The sequence below is a fragment of the Sardina pilchardus genome, chromosome 22, assembly GCF_963854185.1.
Source record: "Sardina pilchardus chromosome 22, fSarPil1.1, whole genome shotgun sequence".
NCBI classification, from domain to species: Eukaryota; Metazoa; Chordata; class Actinopteri; order Clupeiformes; family Clupeidae; genus Sardina; species Sardina pilchardus.
The window spans coordinates 23,342,117-23,364,240 of record NC_085015.1 but is presented as its reverse complement, the minus strand read 5'-3'; the positions used below and the strand labels follow the sequence as shown (position 1 = coordinate 23,364,240).

Here is a 22,124-nt window from a genome sequence, read left to right as displayed (position 1 = left end):
AAGTAAGCAAAGTCCCACCAAAGTTTCACATGTCTAAGATGACTATAGTAGCCTAAAGTAGGCTAGAGCCGCCTGAGAGACTCGCAAACAGGACAACTCAAAACAGGAAATTGAGGTTGCACTTATATCTCCCTCGTTCCATTTGACTTCAGTTGACAATAATAATGTTTTAGTAGGCCTATCTTAATAACACTATGGACAAGTATCAACCTTCACTCACATTAGATTTAAGCTATTGAAAAACCAACGAGAAGTGAATGCATTGGGCAAGTAGAGAGCAATCTGTCTGCAGTTATCTACAGTCTGAGCGGAGAGGGACGGCGTTGCGCTGTAGGCTATACGGTCGTTCGCCATTGATTTCCTTCTCTGCGTTTTTTTGTGAATGGAGCTCATTATGTATGCAGCTTTCTCGCCGTTCCATTCAGAACTACCGCTGCCCCTGTCCTGTTCCCTCTCCCTCTCTCTCTCTCTCTCTCTCTTTGCAGGCTGCGTGGATCTCATTCAACACAGCCTAAATGACCACAAACGGTTAACGGATGGATTATAAAATGGACGGATATTTGGACCAGCAAGTGCCTTACACTTTAGCTAATGTACGTATGGATCAGTACACACGTATTTTCACGGTTTGCAATGCCTTCGTATCCTACTTGTATGCTTTGGACTGCCTCGGTTTCTGTTGCATGTGAAATGTTTGGAGCAATCGCCTTAACGAAAACTGTTTTAAGTTTGGTTTAACGCTACAAAGACTCATGCCTGTCTCAGCGAACTATACTCGGATGAATCTAAAGTACGTAAATAAACTGTTACACGTGACTGTGAGTTACTGTGATCACCCGTAGGCTAAAGCGTATATTTTGAGTGTTTATAGTCTGTGTTGCTGTTCAGTCTTAGATTGTTTTAAAAGGGAAACTCTGTCCTCACAACCTGTATGTGTACTCATTTTTTTCATAGCTTGGTTCATGTCTAGATAATTATCAAATTAGACATGCCTAATATACATTTGCAACATATTTATTCTCAACCACGTAAAAACACGTTGTCAATATAATGTATATTGTTGACAATGTTGAGAGTGCCACTATGATCATTTTGACAACATTGGTCTAAATCTTAGGATAAATATTGTTCTCTGTGTTTATGTAATTGTTGATAGACTATTTGTCATTTTTTTTATCCCATTATTTTAGAGTTGGGTAGCCTACTGTAAATGTAGGTATTATTAAACAACATTTATTACACTTTGCTATATTATACTCTGAACATTTTATAAAGTAAACGTTTTTTAATCACCTCCTGTTTTTTTTTTTTTTTTTTTTTTCAGAAGTCGCAAGGAAATGGGCCCCTAAATAGACTGTTGATGGCCGCGAAAAGGAAATACATGGACACCGAATTACCCCCTCAGGAATCAGAAGGTAAAGTATCAAACGCATGCCCTTGCGCACGCAAGTCTGCGAGTTTTAAAGACCGATGAGTAGGCCTACTGTCATTTTTATACTTCAACTAAAATATATACATATTTGACTTCACAATGACTTGAGTAGCACATAGACATCTTACGATATGTATATGCTATATAGGCCTAACTAACGTGATTTACGGGTGTACCTATTTGTTATAGCCTAAACTAGATACAAAGCTCATAAATGTATCACTCATGTGTCTCTTTTTCGCTCTCCTGCTTCCTTTCAGACCTCTTTCAGGATTTAAGCCAACTTCAGGAGACGTGGCTCACAGAAGGTAAGGCTCATTTGCCTTGTGTATGTTTAATCCCTCTAGCGGTCACAATAAAAGGTCAAGTGAATCAACCGTACGTGTATACAAAGCAGACCGCATGTTAATTAATTGAAGCTCCGGAACATCCGCTTTTTAGTACTATTTCAAGGTGCATAATGCGTAGCCTACTCTTATCGCTGTTCATTATCGGAATTGCTGAACAATTTGTGGTACCGCAGAATAATCATGAACATGGAATGTATTTGCGGTCTCAATTTGATACCTATTATGTGATGTTTACAACACAAGTATAGGCTGGTGCCTGGTTCAGATTTTCATTATATTGGCAATGACTTTGGCCTTAAATACCTCATGCGCTGCTGTTGACATTTACAATGTGGCACTTGTGCCAGATGAAGAGTCATTTGTTCAATATGACAAATTAATCTGCGTTTCCAAGCAAAGACCTGGGTTGCATGGTGTGTCCTGTTTTGACCATGTTGGCATCGGTGTTTCCAGCAAAAAAAAAAAAAAAAACACACACCCACACACACCACACACACTCTCACATACACACACACACACACACACACACAGACAGGCAGCCTGTAGGGACTGGTACTCCGGAGGGGAGGTGGTGAAATGAGCCTCGGCAGAAACAATGCTCCGTATTTGGAGCTGAGAGCACACACAAGTGTTACAAGCCTACTAGAACTATGTATGGTGATGCAGTTACAAAGTCAAGTCCAGCTGAGGAGACTTTTTTTGTTCTGAGTTGATTGTTTATGATGTTGCACTTTTCCCTCTCTCTCCGTATAGACCTAACCTCTGATGTTGTGGTTTAGGGATAAAGGCACAAGAGTGTGTTGTTTGAATTTAGTGCGGTATTTGAATTGTGCCGACGCTAAAGCTGATGCATATGCTGGTGATTTACGAGCGTTAACCAGATGCATCGCTGAATGCTTGCTAACCCCCTTGGCCCTCGAGTTCCTCGAGTGTCTTTGACAAAGGACTTCAAAGGGGGACGCGAGACGCAGTAGCGCAGGCAGCTCAAGGTCATTCTTGAAGTGTTGAAGTGGAGCCATAATTGGCATCAGACATAATGGATGCAGAGGAATCCAACAATTTGCCTTCCTGGAAAAACTGGCGTCACGGTTGCCTCACGGGCTCACAACGTGATCCGGCCGCCGCTGCAGACAGTCAGGCGAAATGGCAAAGTACAACGTGAAGCCTCGCCACAGCCACAAGTGCTGTAAGGTTAATTACACGGCGACGACCGCCGTCGAAACCTAAGGCCATCCCCCCTTTCGCAGTGTCCCTCTTTTTTCACATGGTCATGTTGGGGCCCTCAGGAGTGTGTGTGTGTGTGTGACTACCAGTGGGCCTTTCTCTCCTGGTGGGAAGTCAACACCGGTTTATGGGGCCGTTCCACAAAGTACAGACTTATCACCCATTATCATGCAGCGTGGACCTGTGAATTTCACACGTCAGCCCAAAGGCGACACAAGACAAAGACTGTAAAAAAAAAAATAGGCAACAGTAAGGGGAAGCTCACACAGTACTTGATTACCTTACAGGCTCTGACGTGTGTGAAGTTTTCAGGGAGGGCAGGGTAGGCCGTCGATGAGGATGTGGTAGATAATAAGAAATAGAAACAGGGAAGGATGTCGATTCATAAAGAGTGTGTGTTGTTGTGTTGGTGTGTTTGTGGCGGGGAGGTTGTAGGGGCTATCAGAGAAGAAAAAGCATTAGCTGTGTGCCCTTGATGAATGTGGCCCTTTGTTCTGCTTCGTTTGTGTTTAGGGTATATAATCAGGTGATGGATAGCAGTGTGATTCACCATACTGTGAAAAAAAAAAAATGCTTGCGGCATCACAGAGTTTGAAGGAGAGGAAGAGAGGATGAGACAACAGGAAAGTCCTCAATGAAGGAGCTTGTCCTGTCTTGTTGTTAGTTTTTACTTTTAAGACTGGGGACCTTCTGACTCCGCCCAGGATCTGTTTGACTTTTTTTTTTTCTTCTTTCTTTTTTTTTTTTTTTTTTTTAAAAAAGAAAAAGTAGTCATTGAGTTTTCCTCTGAGAAAAAGGAAACATGTCTCCACGCACTCACAGACGCACTCCCAGTCTTGTGCTGACTTGCATTTCAAAGCCCCTGACAAGACGTTCCTGAAAGCTAACTGACTGCGTACACACACACACACACAAACACACACACATACACGCATGCACGCACACACACACACACACACACACACACACACACACACACACACACACACACACACACACACACACACGCCTGTGTTCCAGTCATCCCATGAGACTTGTAAGCTAGAGGCTCTGAGTCTCAGACTATCCTTAATGCTTTTTTTTTTCTCTTCCTCTACTTCTGTTTTTTTCTAAAGCACACTGCATGTGTTCCATTTGAGACATGTTGAAACTGGCCTGAATGATTTATTGTTTGATCTGGAGGACCAAACACACTGGCCTATGCTCTCTCCCATAAAAACCGGCCTTATCCTATTCCTTGGGGCAGAGGAGAGGAAAACTTAAATGGAGGTAATAGAATTACTGTACGGCGAACGGGGACAGAACAGCATGTAAGAAAATCAGTGTGCTTTATCTGAGCGTGCTCAGAAAGAGAGAGAGAGGGAGAGAGAGAGAAAGAGAGGGAGAGAGAGAGAGAGAGAGAGAGAGGAGAAAAAAAGGCACAGGAAACGGAAGGAGGACGGTTTTAAAAGAAGTGGATTTGAAAGTCTCTTATTTCCTCTCTCCTGGTACAGTGCGTCATGTAAGGTCTGGTGCCTTGAGGAAAGAGACAAGGGGGGAGAAAAAAAAAACGGTCTGTCCAGAGTGCAAACACTGGGCTGGGTTTGGCCTCTTAAACCGGCCCCACTGATGTCATTGGCACTGGCATTCACGCTGTCTGTGTGTTGGGGCCGCATGCATTGCATTGTGGGAGTGAGGGCAGGGGAGAAGGCTTGAGCCAGAGACAGGGATGTAAAAAAAAAAAAAAAAACAGTCAAATTGCCCTCTCTGAGGTAGGACCACTCTGCACAAACAAGTGGAGATTATGGGTCATTCTGCCTCTACACTTTCATTTCCTTGACTTCCTCGTGAGTGCATCCCCCGTGAAAGCCTAGCCAATTATCTCAATTAATCTGATTGTAAAGAATAATATTTAGGCAAGTTATTGTGGATATTATTTTCTCAGTGCAGTGACCTGTGTTTTTTGGACTTCATTTCAGCTTATAGTTTTGGTTCACTTAACACTAGATATGGCCCATGGCTTACAGTGGTAGTCGCTGAGTTGAACATAGGGAGGGTTTGATTTTTCTATAGGGGCATGTCTCCCCTCATCTATCATGCGACTGTTACCATGCCAACGGGTTTGGCTTTGGCCGTCGGCGGGCTGCGACGCCACCTGGCCATACGCCCAAACAGGCGAACACTGGGCACTAGTGTGCTCCAGTCCCACTGGGTCAAGATGGCCTCACCCCCCCTTTGCCCATTCCCAAGGTTGGCACACCAGCGCAGTGGGAGGTGCACAATTGATCTCGCGGCCCTCCATGGAAATGGCGAGTGGAGTAAGACAACACCATGTGTCAAAGTTGCACCTGCAGCCACCATTCGGCCGGGTTTGCATAACGACTACTAAGCGCCTTGGTTGTGGTTCTGTACGGTTGGTTGTGGCTCAGTTCATTGTAAATGGTTCTTGCGAGGACTTCATCAACGGGTAGATACGCGACTTATCAGTCAAGGGAACATGCTGAGGCCTGATTTCAGTAGCAGTTTGTGATTTATGGTCGGTTATGGCTCAGTTCATCGAAAATAGTTCTTGTGAAAAAAGGAGGACTTCATTAATAGGTGGATATGGAACTTATATTGACATAGTAATGGTAATAAAAAAGTAATAAAAAGTAATATTGACATGGCTAGGGTTGATTTCAGTAGCAGTTTGGGATGTTTGGTTCTCCGGTTCCTGCTGAGATTAACTGGCCTAACATCGGGTTCAGGGACACAAAAGGGAGGAGTGCACATTTTGTTTGTGTTGGAGTCGCCTCCTTTGGATGGCTCTTATTTTAGGCGTTTTTTTCCCCCTCCATCTTGGTTGCTACCAACATTCCAAAGCAAGCACAATAATATGAGGTCCCTTCTGGAATGACTTTGGGATGGGCAACCGTTTTAAAAGGTCACAGCGAGTTCAAAGCCTGTTATTAACATTGTGAGTCAGTCCTTTCAGTGACAAGTTATTATATTGTGTTTACACAGTCAAGAGTCAGACAGCATTGTTTACTGAGTACACTTCGCTCAATACACAGTGTGCAAAAGCAGTCTAGCGTCAGAACTCACTCACCCTCCACGTAGGTGCGAGATGTTGTGTAGCATTCGTGCGTGTATCCGCAGGCCTTTGTGGGTCAGTGCAAGTGGATTTGATTCAGTGTGTGTGTGTGTGTGTGTGTGTGAGAGAGAGAGAGTGTCTGTGTCTAGTGCCTGCTGTTGACTTCACCCTATGTGGCCCTTGAAACAACTGAGACAGTAATCATTTTGAGGTTCACCAGAGAGCTGATCGGAGTCCAACTTTTCTCCCTCAAATTTCGACGGAAAAGCACAGAGAGAGGTTGGATAATTGCCTCTGGGAAGGGCATATGCAAAACACTGCTATATCAAGTTCTCAATCAATCAGAGACACCCATGTATTTAGCTGTGTGGCTGTGAAAAAAAGAGCCCGGAGAGAGCAGTTATTGAATTATATGGTGCGCCCAAAAGCACTGGCAAAGCCGTAGTGCGTAGTGCACACTTACCAGGTTGTCAAGGTTCCACTTCATAAAAGACAGACCCGCGAAGCCAGCATCACATGATTGAGGTTCAAAGGGGGGAAAAAAGAGAACTCATCCTGGAATCCTCCTTACACTCCACCGACACCCCCCCTCCACACACACACACACCTCTCCGTCTGCTGTCTGTCTTTCTCGCTCCTTCACTCTTCGCCAGGCACTTCTGGCCTGACCTTAAGCAGCGGCTCATCAAACGGTGTCAGGAGCAGGTGATGAATTCCAGAAGACCTCGGCAGAAACAGCGCACATCAAGGCTGGCTGGCCGTGGATGTCCTGTGGGGTGCTCTAGGAACAGGATGAGAGAGAGAGAGAGAGATAGAGAGAGAGAGAGAGAGAGAGAGAGAGAGGCAGATAGGCCAGAGAGAGAGGGAGGAAATAGAGAAAAGGCAGAGATTAAAAAAGGTGTGAAAGACTGGGCATGTACTCAAGTGTAATGCTTGCTTTCTGGTTTACTTTTCTTTATGAAAGAAAAAAAAGATTTTTCATTGCCATTTGCTGATATAGACAATCATGAAGTACAACCTTACAAATTAAAGTAAGATACATTCAGTTTCCTTAAATTCTGCATGTTTGCGTGTTTGTGTGTGCGTGTTTGTGTGTGTGTGTGTGTGTGCACGCTGTGATAGTGGATGTGTTGCAACCCACAGCCTATGTTAAGTGTTAACTCTATTCTTAACTGTAAGTCAGTGTACGGTGAAAGGAAGGTGGAGATGAACCTTTGGCTGTCGTATTGATCTGCCATTGGCTGGTTCAATACCCAGAGTGTGTGACTGACATTCACTCGCTCACATAAAACCAGTCCAAAGGCAGTAAATCACACAGAGCAGGGCTCCGGATGGCACTAACCCAGCCATCCGTTATCCTGTGCGGGGATAGATTCGTTAAGACTGATTGCCAGCTTTTGTTCTAATCAGGGCGAGTTTTTCTGCTAGTACCAGTGTCTTTGGACTTGAACCTCTGTGATGCACCTTGGGGCTGGAGGTAGCGTATGTGGGTCTTTGTGTGTGTATGTGTGTGTGTGTGTGTATGAAAGGATGAACTACAGTATCCGAACAGGAGTATAGCTTAGGATCCACACTTAGCTTGATGGGATCCAGCAACAATCTGATTCACACTTACATAGCCCCACACATACACACACACACACACACACACACACACACACACACACACACACACACACACACGCGCACACACCACTCTGTGAAATCGATCCGGCTCCTTGGTGGAAAAGCGCTGGCGCATGGGAAAAGAGGCTGGTGAAGGTCGCCGGGGCCGCGGGCCGCGCCACTAACTCAGATTTCAGCGGCCGGGGAGCGGGGAGCGGAGGGGGGGGGGGGGGGATATGGCGCGCAGGAGGGCGGCCATTAGCGCCGCCGCTCCAGAAAAGATCAAAATGACAAACTCGTTTCAGCGGCCCTGTCTCTCTCGCTCTCTCTCTCTCTCTCCGCCGGGGGCCTCATCATCAAACAGTAGTTACAGGAATATTCACGGCTCACGGGAGACACATAACGGGACTCGCGTTGGTCCGGTGCCCGCCCTGATGGATGACCAGCGGTCATCTGGGAATCGGTGTCCGAACGCGCGTTCGGGAATGAACGCGTTTTCAGAGCCGGCTTCTGAAAAAGGCAGAAACCCAGAGCTGGTGACTCAGTGTTTTTCCTTCATAAGGTGACTTGGGAAACACTTGCCTCGGGCTGGAGACTGACATTAACTATAATTACCGTATCTGTAAATACTACAATCATTAAGTACACCGAAGAAAAAAAAAAAAAAAAGATTGGCATTTGCCAAGAAATGATGTCGAAAGGATATTTGTCCTCAGGGCAAGTGCCCTTTGTCTGCGTCTGTGTGATTCAACGAGGTCTGTGAAAAAATAGTTCTCATGAAAGGTACTATCCCAAAAAAAGAATTCAATAGCACTGACTCCAAAAAGGTTTTTGATGTGAGCCGTTGTGACATGTGTGTTCTGTCTCTCACCTCCCGGTTTCTTCTCTTGTTGACTACAGCTCAAGTTCCTGACAGTGATGAGCAGTTTGTCCCTGACTTCCACTCAGAAAACTGTAAGTACCCAGCCCCTGGAGCTTGTTGATTAATAACATAACGTGGTCATGCATGCCTTGTTTACGTTTGGGATAGACTGGAGAGAGATTTAAAAAAAAATGGTGATGGGTGATGAAAGAAAGAGAGAGAAAGAGAAAAAAGAGAGAGAAAGAGAGATAGAGAGAGAAAGAGAAAAAGAGAGAGAAAGAGAGAGAGAGAGAGAGAGAGAGAGAAAGAGACCATGCAGGGAAGTGCTTGAAGCTTGGGCACAGTGTCTGCGTGTCCTATAGCACGGGAGCGTAGGCTCCTCCGTGAGCTCTTAGACGTCTCTCTGACGTGATTCCATTTGGGGCCGGCTGTGTCCTCCTACCTGACATCTCCATTTGCATGTGCTTGAAAGAGTGAATGGGGCGGCTCAGGAAACCAGTAAAAGATCATTCAGCCGTCCGATACAAAGATCGCCTTTTGTGCCCAGCAGAGGTGTAAATGGGACAAGCAAATTCCACTAGCCCACAAGCCTAAAGGCAGGCCTTTTCAACGGCGGTGTTCCTGTTTTATGTTGTTGGGTCTTCACACAAAAGTGTCTCAAGCTTTGTGGTGGTATAAGTGGTTGGGTGTGTGTTTGTATGTGTGTGTGTGTGTGTGTGTGTGGGAATTTGTATGTATGTGTATGTGTATGTGTATGTGTATGTGTATGTGTATGTGTATGTGTGTGTAGGTGTGGGTGTGGGTGAGTGTTTGTGTCTGTGTCTGTGTGTGTGTGTGTGTGTGTGTGTGTGTGTGTGTGTGTGTGTGTGTGTGTGTGTGTGTGTGTGTTTGCGTATTTCCCCGAGATTCTTTGTTGTCCTTTAACAGAGCCATGGGTTGGGCCTGAGCTATGTCAGTGAAATGAAAGATACACAGAGAAAAAGCACAATACCTGTTGTGGAAACCATGTGGGCAACAGCAGTGAGGTGAAGGAGTTCATTTGGGATGAGTCACACCATGTTATTTTGGAGTGTGCCAGGGCCTGCAACCTGAAATTGAGCAGGCTCAATTAAATGGGCGACACAGGCGCTACCGCAGTTCTTCAAACGTCACCGAAACTTTCAACCGCCAAAATAGTGTCTCTTCCTCACTTTCTGTGTGTGTGTGTGTGTGTGTGAGTAAGTGAAAGAGTGTGTGAGTAAATTTGTGAATGAGAGTGTATGTCTGTTGCTGTGTGTTTGTGTGAGTGTGTGTGTGTGTGTGTGTGTGTGCGCGTGTGTGTGTGTGTGCGTGTCTGTGTGTGTGTCTGTGAGTGTGTGAGTATGTGTGCGTGAGTAAGTGAGTGAGTGCGTGCTGTGTGTTAGTGCGTGAGTGTGTATGTAAACAGTGCACGAGTTTAACCCTATCACGGCACTGACAGATGCATCCACTAACATATTGTTCCTGTCTGCCGTGCGACAATGCGGCGAGAGGAAGTGGGGCTGAACTCTGGGGCACGCAAAGGTCGTGTCTACTTAACCCCAGCGGGGCGCAGCCAATCGCTAATCACATCAGCGAGCCCTGGCCGTCACAAAGCCACCGCGCATTCAGCCTGACAGACCCTTCACATTAGTGAAGTGCAGGACAGCAGTGATTGACAGCCACACCGCTCTTTCACCCGAGCGCTGGCCAGAGGTGATGTGTGTTGTACTGGGTCAATTTCACCACCCGTGGAGCTGGAGAAACCTTCAAAACTCTCTGTGTGTGTGTGTGTGTGTGTGTGTGTGTTGTGATGTATCTGTGGTTGAAAGTGGTGTCTGTGGAGTTAGCGAAGGCCACTGGAGAGACACTTAAAATGAGATATGACTGTCCCGATGAACTCTTCCCCTTTCTTGAAGCTTAATGAAAAACTTCCTCCTTCCTCCCCTCCCCCCACCGACTTGCTTTTTGTGGCTTCGCTAGTTGTGACATCTGAGGAGGTGAGTCAGACGAAATCAGGCCTCTGAATGGTGCCAGCCAGCAGGAGACTTCACAACAACAACCCCCAGCCTTGTCTCTTGTCTGCAAACAACATCTCAGTGGTAGAGAGAGACAGACAGACAGAGAGAGAGGGAGAGACAGACAGAGAGAGAGAGACAGAGAGAGACAGAGAGAGAGAGGGAGAGACAAACAGAGAGAGAGACAGAGAGACAGACAGAGACAGGGAGAGAGAGAGAGAGAGAGAGAGAGGAGTGGTTGATATCATATGCAATGCTGTCGCATTGTCAGTCGAGCCGTTTGCCCGTCGGGGACGTGAGGCAGAGCGCAGCGCATTGGCTGGGGAGCTTTTGGTGGAGCGTGCTGGAATGTCGGATGGGGAAGGAGGGTGGAGGAGAGGGTGGGTGGAGAGGGGTGGGGAGCAGGCGGAGGGGGGAGACCAGGGTTTAGCGAGTGGTTGTGCAACACCTGCACATCTGGCAAATCTATCCTCGCCGCTCTCGTCCCTCCCCTCCTCAATAACAGCTAACAAGCCAAGCCCTGGCCACATGATTAAACAACAGGGGAAAAAAACGAGTGGAAAAGGGGGAGAAAAAAGGGGAGGATGACCTTTCCTCTCCTCCGTGTCCTAGACAGGTGATGATTACCTATGCTTGATGGTATGGACATTTTGTACTGTACTAATGAGGAGAGCAGACCAGTCTCGCTTGTCTGTATCCCTGACGGAAAAAAAAAAAGATGTCAACAAATGTCATGTGTTTGGTGATGTTCTACATCCGGTTGATTGCAACACACACACACACACACACACACAATGATTTTCCATTCGTATTTGCATGCTAAGATCTGGCAATAATACTAGTTGTTCATTAGAACACTAGTTTGTGTGCTGTATTGCTAAACAACTGTGACATATTTGTGCATTACAAAGACGTATGACTTGAACTTAGATGTCTCGCATTTCCTGTTAGACTGATGGATGCTTTTTGGTCTTTGTTGACCGGACACAAACACTGTTGCTGTGAGGATTTAAGGGGGGGGGGGCACCTGAGGGTTTTTTTTTCTTGTGTGGATGGGGGATTGAGTTGGGGGGTGGGGGGGGGGGGGGGGGTCAGGGGTGAGATGGTCCTTTGGGGCATTTGGTCTCCGTGGGGACAGAGCCTCAGTACAGAGTTCTTTGTCTTGCGTCTGTCAGTGGCGGTCGGCTTGGCGGCTGCACCGCTCGGTCGGTTAAAACAACACACGTGTGTGCTTTCTCACCTTCCTCCAACCCGCCTTCAGTGCACTTATTAAAAGGGCTTATCTTATGAATGGCACATTAATGGGAAGTGTAAATTCGTGAGAGAAAGGTGTGCCACACATTATTTCCGTTTAAGACCTGATACATGTGTTTCTCATGACAGCGTTAGGTGTATATGCGCTGTGTAGTTTGGGCTGATAAGAGATTGTGACGGGGGTGAAAAAAAAGATAAGTGGGGGGAAAAAAACAACAATGGACTCGCTTGTGAGCATTTCTCAAAGCAAGGGCTTTACTCTCTGTCTCTCATTCATGAAAATGTCTTACAGTCAGGCAGTCTCCACCCTCATTCCTGCTTTTTTCTGAATGGAGCCTTCGGAGCACCTCCCCCTTCCTGTCTGTCCACAAACTAAGCTGAATTTAAAAACTCTCCACCAACACCCCCCCCCCCCTCCTTCCCTTTTTCTCTCTCACTTATTCTCTCTATCCCTCCTTCCCTCTCTCTTTCTCCCTCCTTTTCTCTCTGACTCTTTCTCTTTTAGTCCCTCTCCCCCTCCCTTTCTCTCTTTCTATGTCTCGTTCTCTTTTACTCTTTCTCTTTATCCGTCCTTCTTTCTCTTTCCTTTTCTCTCTGTCTCACGTTCTTTCTCCCTATGTTGTGTTCTCCTTCTCTCTCTCTCTCTTTCTCTCTCCTTCTCTCGCTTTTTCGTTGAGTGTTCCAAGATGTGAGCTAATCCAGCAATTGCAGTGTTGTGTGGGCTGATTGTTTGGTTTTGTGCCTTGTAGTAATTATATAGGAAGTTGTTGCTCTAAATCCAGTTCCAGCTCATGAGAAGAGCAAAAGAATGAGTGAGCGTAGAGACAGTAAGAATGAGACAGAGGGAGAGACAGAGAGAGAGAGAGAGAGAGAGAGAGAGAGAGAGAGAGGGAGACAAACGTAGAGAAGGAGAAACAGAACGACAGAAATCAACAGACTAACTCAGCCTCGCGTTAAAAGACATGCCCTTTAGGGGAAACGGTCTGCTGTTGCTGTCTCAGCGCCCCTTTGCATAAATGTTTCTGTGTCCGCCTGCCTATAGCGTGGGGTCGTCCAGCTGTTTGTTTGGTGGCCGTTCTGTGGACCGTTTGATGGACTTATCACCAAGCTCTTCCATTGCTCAACCCCCCCTTCCCCCCCACCCCTCCCTCCCTCCCAAAGCAAAATATGTAGTTCTAGGGCTCTCAACTTTCCAAAATACAGCTGCTATGCAACAAGTCTGCAAAAACATCCAGGCGACTGCCAGAAACACATGGATACCATTCGTCCTATCCTGTGGAAGGGGCTGTCCCTCCCAAGGAAGTTTTTTTTTTTTTTTACTGAGAACTGACCCCCCCCCCCCCCCCACACACACACACACACACACACACGCACGTATACACACACATACATACACACACACACACACACACACACACACGCACACACAGGCACACACACACGTTTTTATGAATGGGCTGGTTGTGAGGCACTGGCTGAGGCAGCACATTGAGTGCAAACGGAATCTCCATTCATGAATGGGAGAGGTTGAGCACGCAGGCTCGGCTCGGCGCTGCGTTGCGGAATAGCTCCTACCCCCTCTCCTCACCCACTTCCCTTTTCAGCAGTAGGTTTCGTAAACAAAGCAGCAAGACGGCTCAAATCCACATCCTTCACGGGACTAATGAACTTCTATTTTATTCTCTCTGCACTTCTCCTTTCTTGGTTGGAGGACTGTTGTTCTTCTAACTCCAGTGAACTTCAGAGAAGTTCAGGGAGGCTTCTTGTTTTTGGGCTTTCTGAGAAGTGCCATGTGTGCTTTTTGGAGTTTTGTAGGACACTGTTACACCACTGACTTGCCAACTGAACGAACCTCTCTCTTCCAACAACTGACCAACACAACAGTCCCCCACTGGGAAGCTAACAGAGAACCGAACCAGGGGTGTCTGTAGTGTCTGTTCCTGCTCTCTCCTGTGTGTGTGTGTGTGTGTGTGTGTGTGTGTGTGTGTGTGTGTGTGTGTGTGTGTGTGTGTGTGTGTGTGTGTGTGTCTGTGTGTGTGTGTGTGTGTGCGCGCGCTCTGGATTCTGGATGTGAGCTCAGCTCTCGTCCAGCCAGGCGGAGAGGTATGGCCACTGGAGCAATGGACGAGCACAGTGAATGGACAGCAGTGTGTGTTTTACTGCATCACTGGGGCAGGGGGGGAGAGAGAGAGAGAGAGAGAGTGAGGGAGGGAGGAGGGAGGGAGGGAGAGAGGAAGCCGAGAGGAAGAGAGAAGGGTGGGGGGTGAGGTGGGTTGGACAGCGAGGGGGGAAGGGAAGGGAGGTTTTAAATACGAACCAGCCCAGGACATCGTCTGCTCTCTGTGTCCTTTCTGAGGAAAACTTTTTTTCTCTCTCACTCTTCATTTCTATTGCTCCCCTCCTCCTCCCCTCTCCCTCTCTCCCTCTCTCTCTCTCTCTCTCTCTCTCTCTCTCTCTCTCTCCCCCTCTCCTAAGGGCTCCCACTGAAAGAGAGGGAAGTGTGGGGGGAAGGATGACTAATGACAACAAGTCAGCCCATGTGTTGGGCAATACTCAAAGTCCAGGAGTGCGATATCCTCAGCGCTGAATAAGGCTCGTTGTAACAAAACAGCCATGGCGTCGTCCCATACCATAGAGCGGTCATTGTCTTCCGCCCACGGAGACGAGGGGTCTGTTTACTCTGGGCAGCCCTCGCTCGGCCTAATGGCTCCGGTCAGTGGCCTGACCACGCTACGCTAGGCTGCCTCGGCCCCCCCACCTCTCTTCCTCCCCACCCCTCCCGATACCCCACCCCAGACATCTGTTTTGCCCATCCGTGCCTTGGTTCTGCTGACACAGGGCTCTCAGCCCAAGGCCCATAGGGCCCGAGCACTGGTGCGCAGATCCCAACGGCGAGGGGGGGGGGGGGGGTGGAGATGCAGAGGCAAAGGGGAGTTTGGGGGGTGGAGGGGGGTGAAGGGAAGGGGGGGTTTGGGAGGGGGTGGGGGGGGGGGGGGTGGAGGCAGGGGCCGTGCGAGAAATGAAAGGTTAAGTGTTTCTGTACTCTCACACCCATTCTAATTAAGATCTCCGATGAGATCCCTCAGCCGAGTGAGTGACTGAGCCAGTGAGTGTGTGCACCGCGGAGAGAGAGAAGGAGATATAGAGGGAGAGAGAAAGAGGTGTGTGTGGGGGGGGGGGGGGGGAAGGAAATGGCAGGCCTGGTAGAAATGTATTTCTCGCTGGCTTGACGGAAACTCGATGGGCACGTGTTATCTCCCTCCTGAGATGAGCGAGAGTGGTCCCCTCCTCCTCCTCCTCCTCTCCTCTATCCCCCTCTCCCTCCCTCCCTCCCTCCCTCCATCCCTCCCTCCCCATCTAACCCCTGGATGGGTATCAGTACAGTGGGAGCTCATTACATAATTTCAGTAACGGCCAGAAGAATCAATACGTGCATTAAACATTAAGAGGGGACAGCTATATTGGGGGCTGAGGGATGCGAGGTGGGGAGATTAATTATCCACATCCTCCTCACACAATCTCTCTTTCTCTCCCTCTTCCTCCTCACACACACACTCTCTCCCTTTCTCTTTTTCTCTCTGCATCCCTTTCTATACCATCCCTTTCTCCTTTCTCTCTCTCACACCCTTTTCCTTTGTCATGTACACCACTCTTTTGCACACAAAAACACAAACACACACAGACACACAAAAACAAACACACACACACACACACACACACACACACACTTTCTCTTAACAAAAGATACTGTAGTCATCCCGGTCTCTATTGTGTTGCCGAGGATTACATCATTAGTGCGCGAGCTAGTTCGCTTGTTGTCGAGTGTCGCTGTAAAAACAGGGCGTGGACGCCACGGTCAGCTGGTGTGTGTTTCGTGTGAATCGGGGCCCTTGTCGGACACGGCGGAACGGCCTCGCAGGTCAGAGCCCAAACCAAAAGCAGCCGTCGCTTCGCCAGAAAGGGGAAGCGAGAGCCGCTCTCACCCGACCTGTTTCTCATCACATGGCATGCACTCGGTTTCAGCTGCACACCTCCTGGCCTGCCCAAGGCCCCCACACACTTATTAACGCACCACCACAGCCCAACCATGCCCAATCCACACCGGCCACAGAGAGAGGGAGAGAGAGAGAGGGAGAGAGAGAGAGAGAGGGAGAGAGAGAGGAGAGAGAGAGAGAGAGGAGAGAGAGAGAAGGAAAGAGAGAGAGAGAGAGAGAGAGAGAGAGAGGGAAAGAGAGAGGGAAAGAGAGGAGAGGGAAAGATAGAAAGAGAGAGAGAGGGGGAAAGAGAGAAAAAAAGAGAAGGAGAGAGAGTGCAATAGCAATAGCTTGCATGCTGTCTGAGAGGTAATTTCCTGTCAGTGGCACAGTCCCCCCCGCCCCCTCCTCCCCGTCAGATCCCGTTTGGTCAGTTTGTCAACATTGTTCTCCCAAAGTCTCGAAAGAGGAATCTCCGACGGCGCCCCGAGGTCACTCTTTAATTAGATCAAAACGGCCCGGGGAGCTCATCGGGCCGGCCGCCCACCCGCCGGGGGCAGCTTTGAACTGGCCAGATAGGCCTGGCACTGGCCCCACTCTGGCTCGCACAGCACAGCGGCCGAGGCTTCCCCGGGCTGGACGGCTGGCCCCCCTCTCTCATTCTAATTGTGCGATGACCTGAACGCCACATGTCCAGCACATGTGTCCGTGGTCTGTGTGTGTGTGTGTGTGCGTGTGTGTGTCTCTCTCACTCTGTGTGTGTGTGTGCAAGGCTCAAACGGTCTGTGCTGTTGCTCTCAGGCGACGGCTGCTGCTTGCTGCTTGCTGCCACAGCAGTGAGAAGCCATTTCCTCTTTCTCCGTCTCTCCCTTTTCCACTGGACACTTTTTTATTGAAGCTTATGTTACACACTTACTCACTCAAACTCGCTGTGAGTGCGCTCGTGCGCTTGTGTGTGTGTGTCTTTCACTCTCACTCACACACACACACACTGCAATATGAAACCTTTTCCCCTACTTTTCATTTATAATAATCCTGACTCTGTTAATAACGAAAAAGTTCGAGTTAAAAGTTTACTTTTACAAATTAATTTGCTTCCATTAGGAGGGGAACATTAGCACACAAAAAATCAGTGCATTTCTCAAAGAATATGATGAAAAGTCTCTTTTCACTTTATTGGATACAGTAAAAAATAGGGATCTCTTGTGACAGGCAGAGAGGCATGGCAGCTTTTAGGAGTACCGGGGGGTGCTAAATGGCATACTGAAAATCAATAGGCTCCTTTTTAACCTTTAAAGCCATTGTGACATAATTGGCATCCTTGTTGTTCTCATTGATTTGTCACTGCTGGAATCAATTGGCCGATGGAGAGAGCCAGGTGTGCAGCCCACACACACACACACACACACACATGCATGCATGCATACACACACACACACACACACACACTTAATCTCTTTATCTCTCTCTGTCTTACACTCACACTCACACACACATTTTCTCTCTTTCTCTGTATCTCTATATCTCTCTTTCAGCTCAGACACACACACACACACACACACTCACACACACGTGCTTAATTTCTCTAGCTCTCTTTGTCTTACACACACATTTTCTCTCTTCTCTCTGTCTCTCTCTCTCAGCACGCACACACACACACACACACACACACACACACACCTTCTGTCTATTTAATGTAAATGACCTGTTCCTTACACATGGCATGCCACACTGATTATGGTTTTCAGGGACGTAAGCTCCGTCCATCATATCAGAGCAGGTGGATTATGTGGTCTCATTTGTTTACTTTAGCCAAAGTAGTATTTACGCACTCGCTCTCACGACCTGACGAGAATGATCAGGTGTTCCCGAAGGTCCGCGCTCCCGTTTTTCCACGGGACGTGTTTACGGCTGCGTTGTATTATTTTACAAACCCTCCTGAATGATTGCACGGGCTCGCGCGCAATATCGAGGACTTGGCCGCTGGCGAGGGCCGTGGCAGGTTACAGGGCTCCAGGAAGTGGCCGGGACGTGTAAACACGGACGCGGCGTAAAGCTATCCAGATCCTCAAGGCCCTTCTCAAGTTTGACTCTGGAGGTGAGCTATGGAGGGACTCTGCCACATAACGTGCAGAGGGGTGGACTTATTGAGTTTTAATACTGTCCAGAGAGATCAGCACCACGTTTCTTAAAAATTAAAAAATCTTTGGTCAGACATTCACTGGCCAAAGCCAAATGTATTACATTGTGTATATAGTTAGAATAGATGAGGTAAATGACGTGAGTTAACTGAATTTACATTTTTTTTTTGTCAAATATTTTATTTATTCACCAGATGGTGAGTGGGCTTTGATTATTATACTGATAAATATTTTTTTTTGGTTGTGTGAATAATCATGTGGACATTTTGGTTTCCAAAATAGGGCCACCAGTATTTCCATCTGTCACAGCTGGTGTGTGGTGTTTGTTTGTGTGTGTGTGTGTGTGTGTGTATTATGTGTATTATGTGTGTAGGATGGGGGTAGGGCTCTGTGTGTGTGTGTGTGTGTGTGTGTGTGTGAGGGGTCCCAGGATTTGTTTGTGGCGGGAGCCGCCTTGAATGGCCGGCCCTAATGGTCCTCCACTTCCTAAAGCACTCAACCATGACCGTCACCTTTCACCCGGGCCCATCCTCTCCTCTCAAGCAGCCCATTTACATATGTAAAGTCCCACCACCACCACCCCCACCCACCCAAAACCTCCACCTCCACCCCTCACCTCAGGCCTGGCCTGGCCTGCCCCATCCCACCCTTCCTCCACGGCCCCTCTCTCTCAGTCTAGGGAACACTCCCCCATCAATAGCTCACAAACACACACACACACACACACAATGGCCACAGGGTTTTCACACCTCCATGTTTCTACAGGATGGAGGTGTGAATGCTGGTTTGGGGAAGACCGTCTCTGTGTGTAAATGGGAGCAGAGACAGACAAACAGGCTCAATACGGCAATGATTGACTCCATAGGCTAAATACTTGCTCTTATTTCTTCTTTGATCATTTGTTATTGAATTGAATATCTTGAATTTCCCCTTGGGGATCAATAAAGTATCTATCTATCTATCTCTATCTGTTATGCCTCATGGTGCTGGCAGGGTGTGTGTGTGTGTGTGTGTGTGTGTGTGTGTGTGTGTGTGTATTACCATATGTAATATATTACCATATGTGATTTATATCATCTGTCTGTCTGGTCATTCGCTGAATGTCGTCTAGTGTCTGGATCTCATTGTTACTTGCTAGTGGACTGCAGATATAATAACTTAAAGCTAACTAGTACAATGCATCAAATGACAACATTTAAAATAGTAAATAGTCCCTTACAAATAAAATAAAATAAAAGACATAAACAGATAAATGAATATACATGAATAATAAATCTTCAAAGCAACAGCAGCCCATAAACAGTAGGGCTCGGGCCTTATGATGAGCAGTATGAGATTATGGTGCTAGGAGGAAGTCATAGAAGGAAAAGGCAGATGTCATCCTGACCCTGTGCTTTCCCTTCTCCCCCCCCCCCTCACTCCTGCTGTGGAAGAGGGGCGAGCGGGACTTCAAAGAGGGCAGGATTGTGCCTCAGGTGATCCTCTGGCTCATGAGGGTGGAGGCCAGCTGAACATTTCGAGGAAGTTCCCATTTATCAGAAGCCATTCCACCATTCCATTCCACCATTCCACCCCACCCCGCACCACCCGCTCCTCCACACAGCGACTCTTGTGCTCCAAATGGACCTCCTGCCTATTCTCAGCGCACAACCCCCCTGTCTCAACACAACCCACGCTCTGTGTACAGTATCTGACAGAGTACATCTAAACACTTCACTCAGATGGTACTCGCCACATCCACAAGTTCATGACCCCCCCCCCCCTCCTCCTCTCCCTTCCACTCGTCCAACGCAACCCCCCCCCCCCCCCCCATCGAAACGAAAAACCCTCGGATGAAATACGAGAGGAGAGGTGATGTAACTCTCAAACGAATTTGCACCAGAGAGAAACCAGAAACAACAAAGCTTTAGTTTCTAAAAAAAAGAGAGCTGAGTTTTGAATGAACAAGGGTGGAAGAGAGGGATGGGGGGATAAAGAGGGAGAGAGAGAGAGAGAGAGAGAGAGAGAGTGAGAGAAAAGGAGAGGGAGAACATGGAGTACCTCAGGCTCACCTCAGCGTTTACTCCTCTGCCACGGCGGTGTAAACTACGGAACGCGAGGTTAACGGCACTCGGATGCTCTTTGACGTGGTTACATTTTCCCGAGGATTTCCTTTGGCTGTTGGCAGAGACGTTTCACAGTGCTTCAAACCACATCTTTAACTATTTTCAGAAACCATCATTCATTCCACTCTAATTCTCCCTCTCTCTCTCTCTCTCTCTCTCTTTCACTCTCTTCCTCCCTTCCACTGTCTCCCACTTTAGTAGTTTTAATTTCACACATCAACCTGATTGGATTTGTCATGTTTCAAGTCTTTTTGAGCGTTCAAGCTAAAATTCAGAACATGTAATTGACTTAGAGTTTCTCACCCCAGATCCCCCTGTAATCCTTGCCCTGGTTCGTCAGATTAATGACTTGGCGTTCGACAGTGATACCGGGTCAGGAGAGCTCGATTAATTAGATGCTCGGTGCCAGGAGGAGTCAGGCGAGTGGCCGAAAGCTCGTTAGCAAAATAAACAACGATGCCAACACATACGGGCCGAGTCAGCGGCCATCCACACTCGTGGAGATCGTATCGCAAAACCGTGGCGCGTACATACATTTGGTGAGCCACTTGAAACCGGTCTTTGCGCGCTCGTATTACCTTGACACAGTTCTGCCAATCCCTCTTTAGAACCTAGTCTACATCAGAAAGAAAGGATGAAAGAAAGAGAGAGAGAAAGAAAGAACAAGAAAGAATGAAGGAAAGAAAGAGAAAGAAAGAGAGAAAGAAAGAAAGAGAGCGACGTAGGAAACGTCTAAGGCCTTGGCTCTTGTTCGGTGGCCTGACGACACATTATCCACGCAGGTCCCATCAGATCTCTGTCCCACTCTAACACCCAGACGCAGACGTACTTAGACAGTCGCACATTCTTCCAGTGGGCCTCTTTGATATCTATATGCAGGTCTAAGCCCCTGCTCTGCACATGGTGGGAATAGACCGTGTGTGTGTGTGTGTGTGGTGTGTGTGTATGTGTGTGTGTGCGAGTGTGTGTAGGATTAATGGGTTTAAATCCCATTGTCTCTCTGTGAGAGATTTGACTTAAATACTCTTTAAGCCATCAGAGCTGCCTCCTAAGCCAACACTTCCTTACTCCTGTGTTCAGCTCCCCATGGGGTAAAGGAATCGGCCGAGATTAAGTAAATGAATGTTGTCTGTCTTTTTCTTTCCTTTGTTCTTAACGCCAAATGCTTTTGTTTCGTGGCTGCTTGGGAGGTTGTGTGTGTGTGTGTGTGTGTGTGTGTGTGTGTGTGTGTGTGTGTGTGTGTGTGAAGGTATTACTGTAACAGGAGGCACTCTTCCTATTTTTTTCTCCTCTTTCTCTTTCTCTCTCACTCTTTCACCGGGGTGAATGAAATCTGTAATTACCTGGGAGTCGTGCTCTCGGCTTGCCTGTTCCGTCAGGTTCCTCCTCGCCCACGACAATCGGCCGCACAAACAGCCATAAACAGAATGTCTGGCGCGCGGTGTCGAGAGAGAGAGAGAGAGACAGACAGACAGAGAGAGAGAGAGAAAGAGAGAGAGGAGAGAGAGAGAGAGCAGCTGCTCCTGTTTACTCTACGCCGCCCAGAAAAACATCCTGTGCGGCGCAGCCAGCGGAACGCTCGACGGAGCCCAACAATAAACAGCCCCAGCAGACGGCCAGCGCGGGCCACGGCCACTGGAGCTCCGACTGGAGGCCCAGCAGCAGGCGCTCCGCGCTCCGCACTCGGCCCAGTCTGGGTGGCACGTATCTGGGCCAGCACGGCCGGGATCGCCCCCTTAATGAACACCTACGAACTTTAAAAAAAAAACAAAAAAAAACGTTTATAAAACGTAAATACAAAGTGAAAGATAAGGGACAAGCGCAATGTTTACAAATACAAAATATACAAACAGCAGCAAGCACTCAGTTGTTTGAGTGGGTGTTTTGAACGCTTATTAAAAGTACACAGGTCGTTAAATACTCTTTTGTCCTGTTCCTGAGGAGGATTACCTGTACGATCGCCCGCCTGATAATTAATATTTCGGGTCACATCCTGTTAGTTCTTTTTATGTGACTGTGAGCGTTAAACCCATACTTGGCCGTGCTTGTGCGAAGCGAGACGGGGAGAAGGAGAGAGTGTGTCTGCTGCCATAGCTCAGCAGTTGAAGGC

At 47.8% G+C, this 22,124-nt stretch overlaps 1 protein-coding gene across 1 annotated transcript in view; it reads left to right on the top strand.

The window, feature by feature from the left end:
- Nucleotides 1-266: 266 nt before the first annotated feature.
- Nucleotides 267-22,124, top strand: part of etv4 (ETS variant transcription factor 4) — a 35,214-nt gene continuing 13,356 nt past the window's right edge. The window contains exons 1-4 of the mRNA XM_062525727.1: nt 267-593; nt 1,325-1,415; nt 1,693-1,740; nt 8,564-8,617. Coding sequence (XP_062381711.1) covers nt 537-593; nt 1,325-1,415; nt 1,693-1,740; nt 8,564-8,617 — 250 coding nt within the window. The 5' untranslated portion in view covers nt 267-536. The remainder of the gene's footprint in view (nt 594-1,324; nt 1,416-1,692; nt 1,741-8,563; nt 8,618-22,124) is intronic.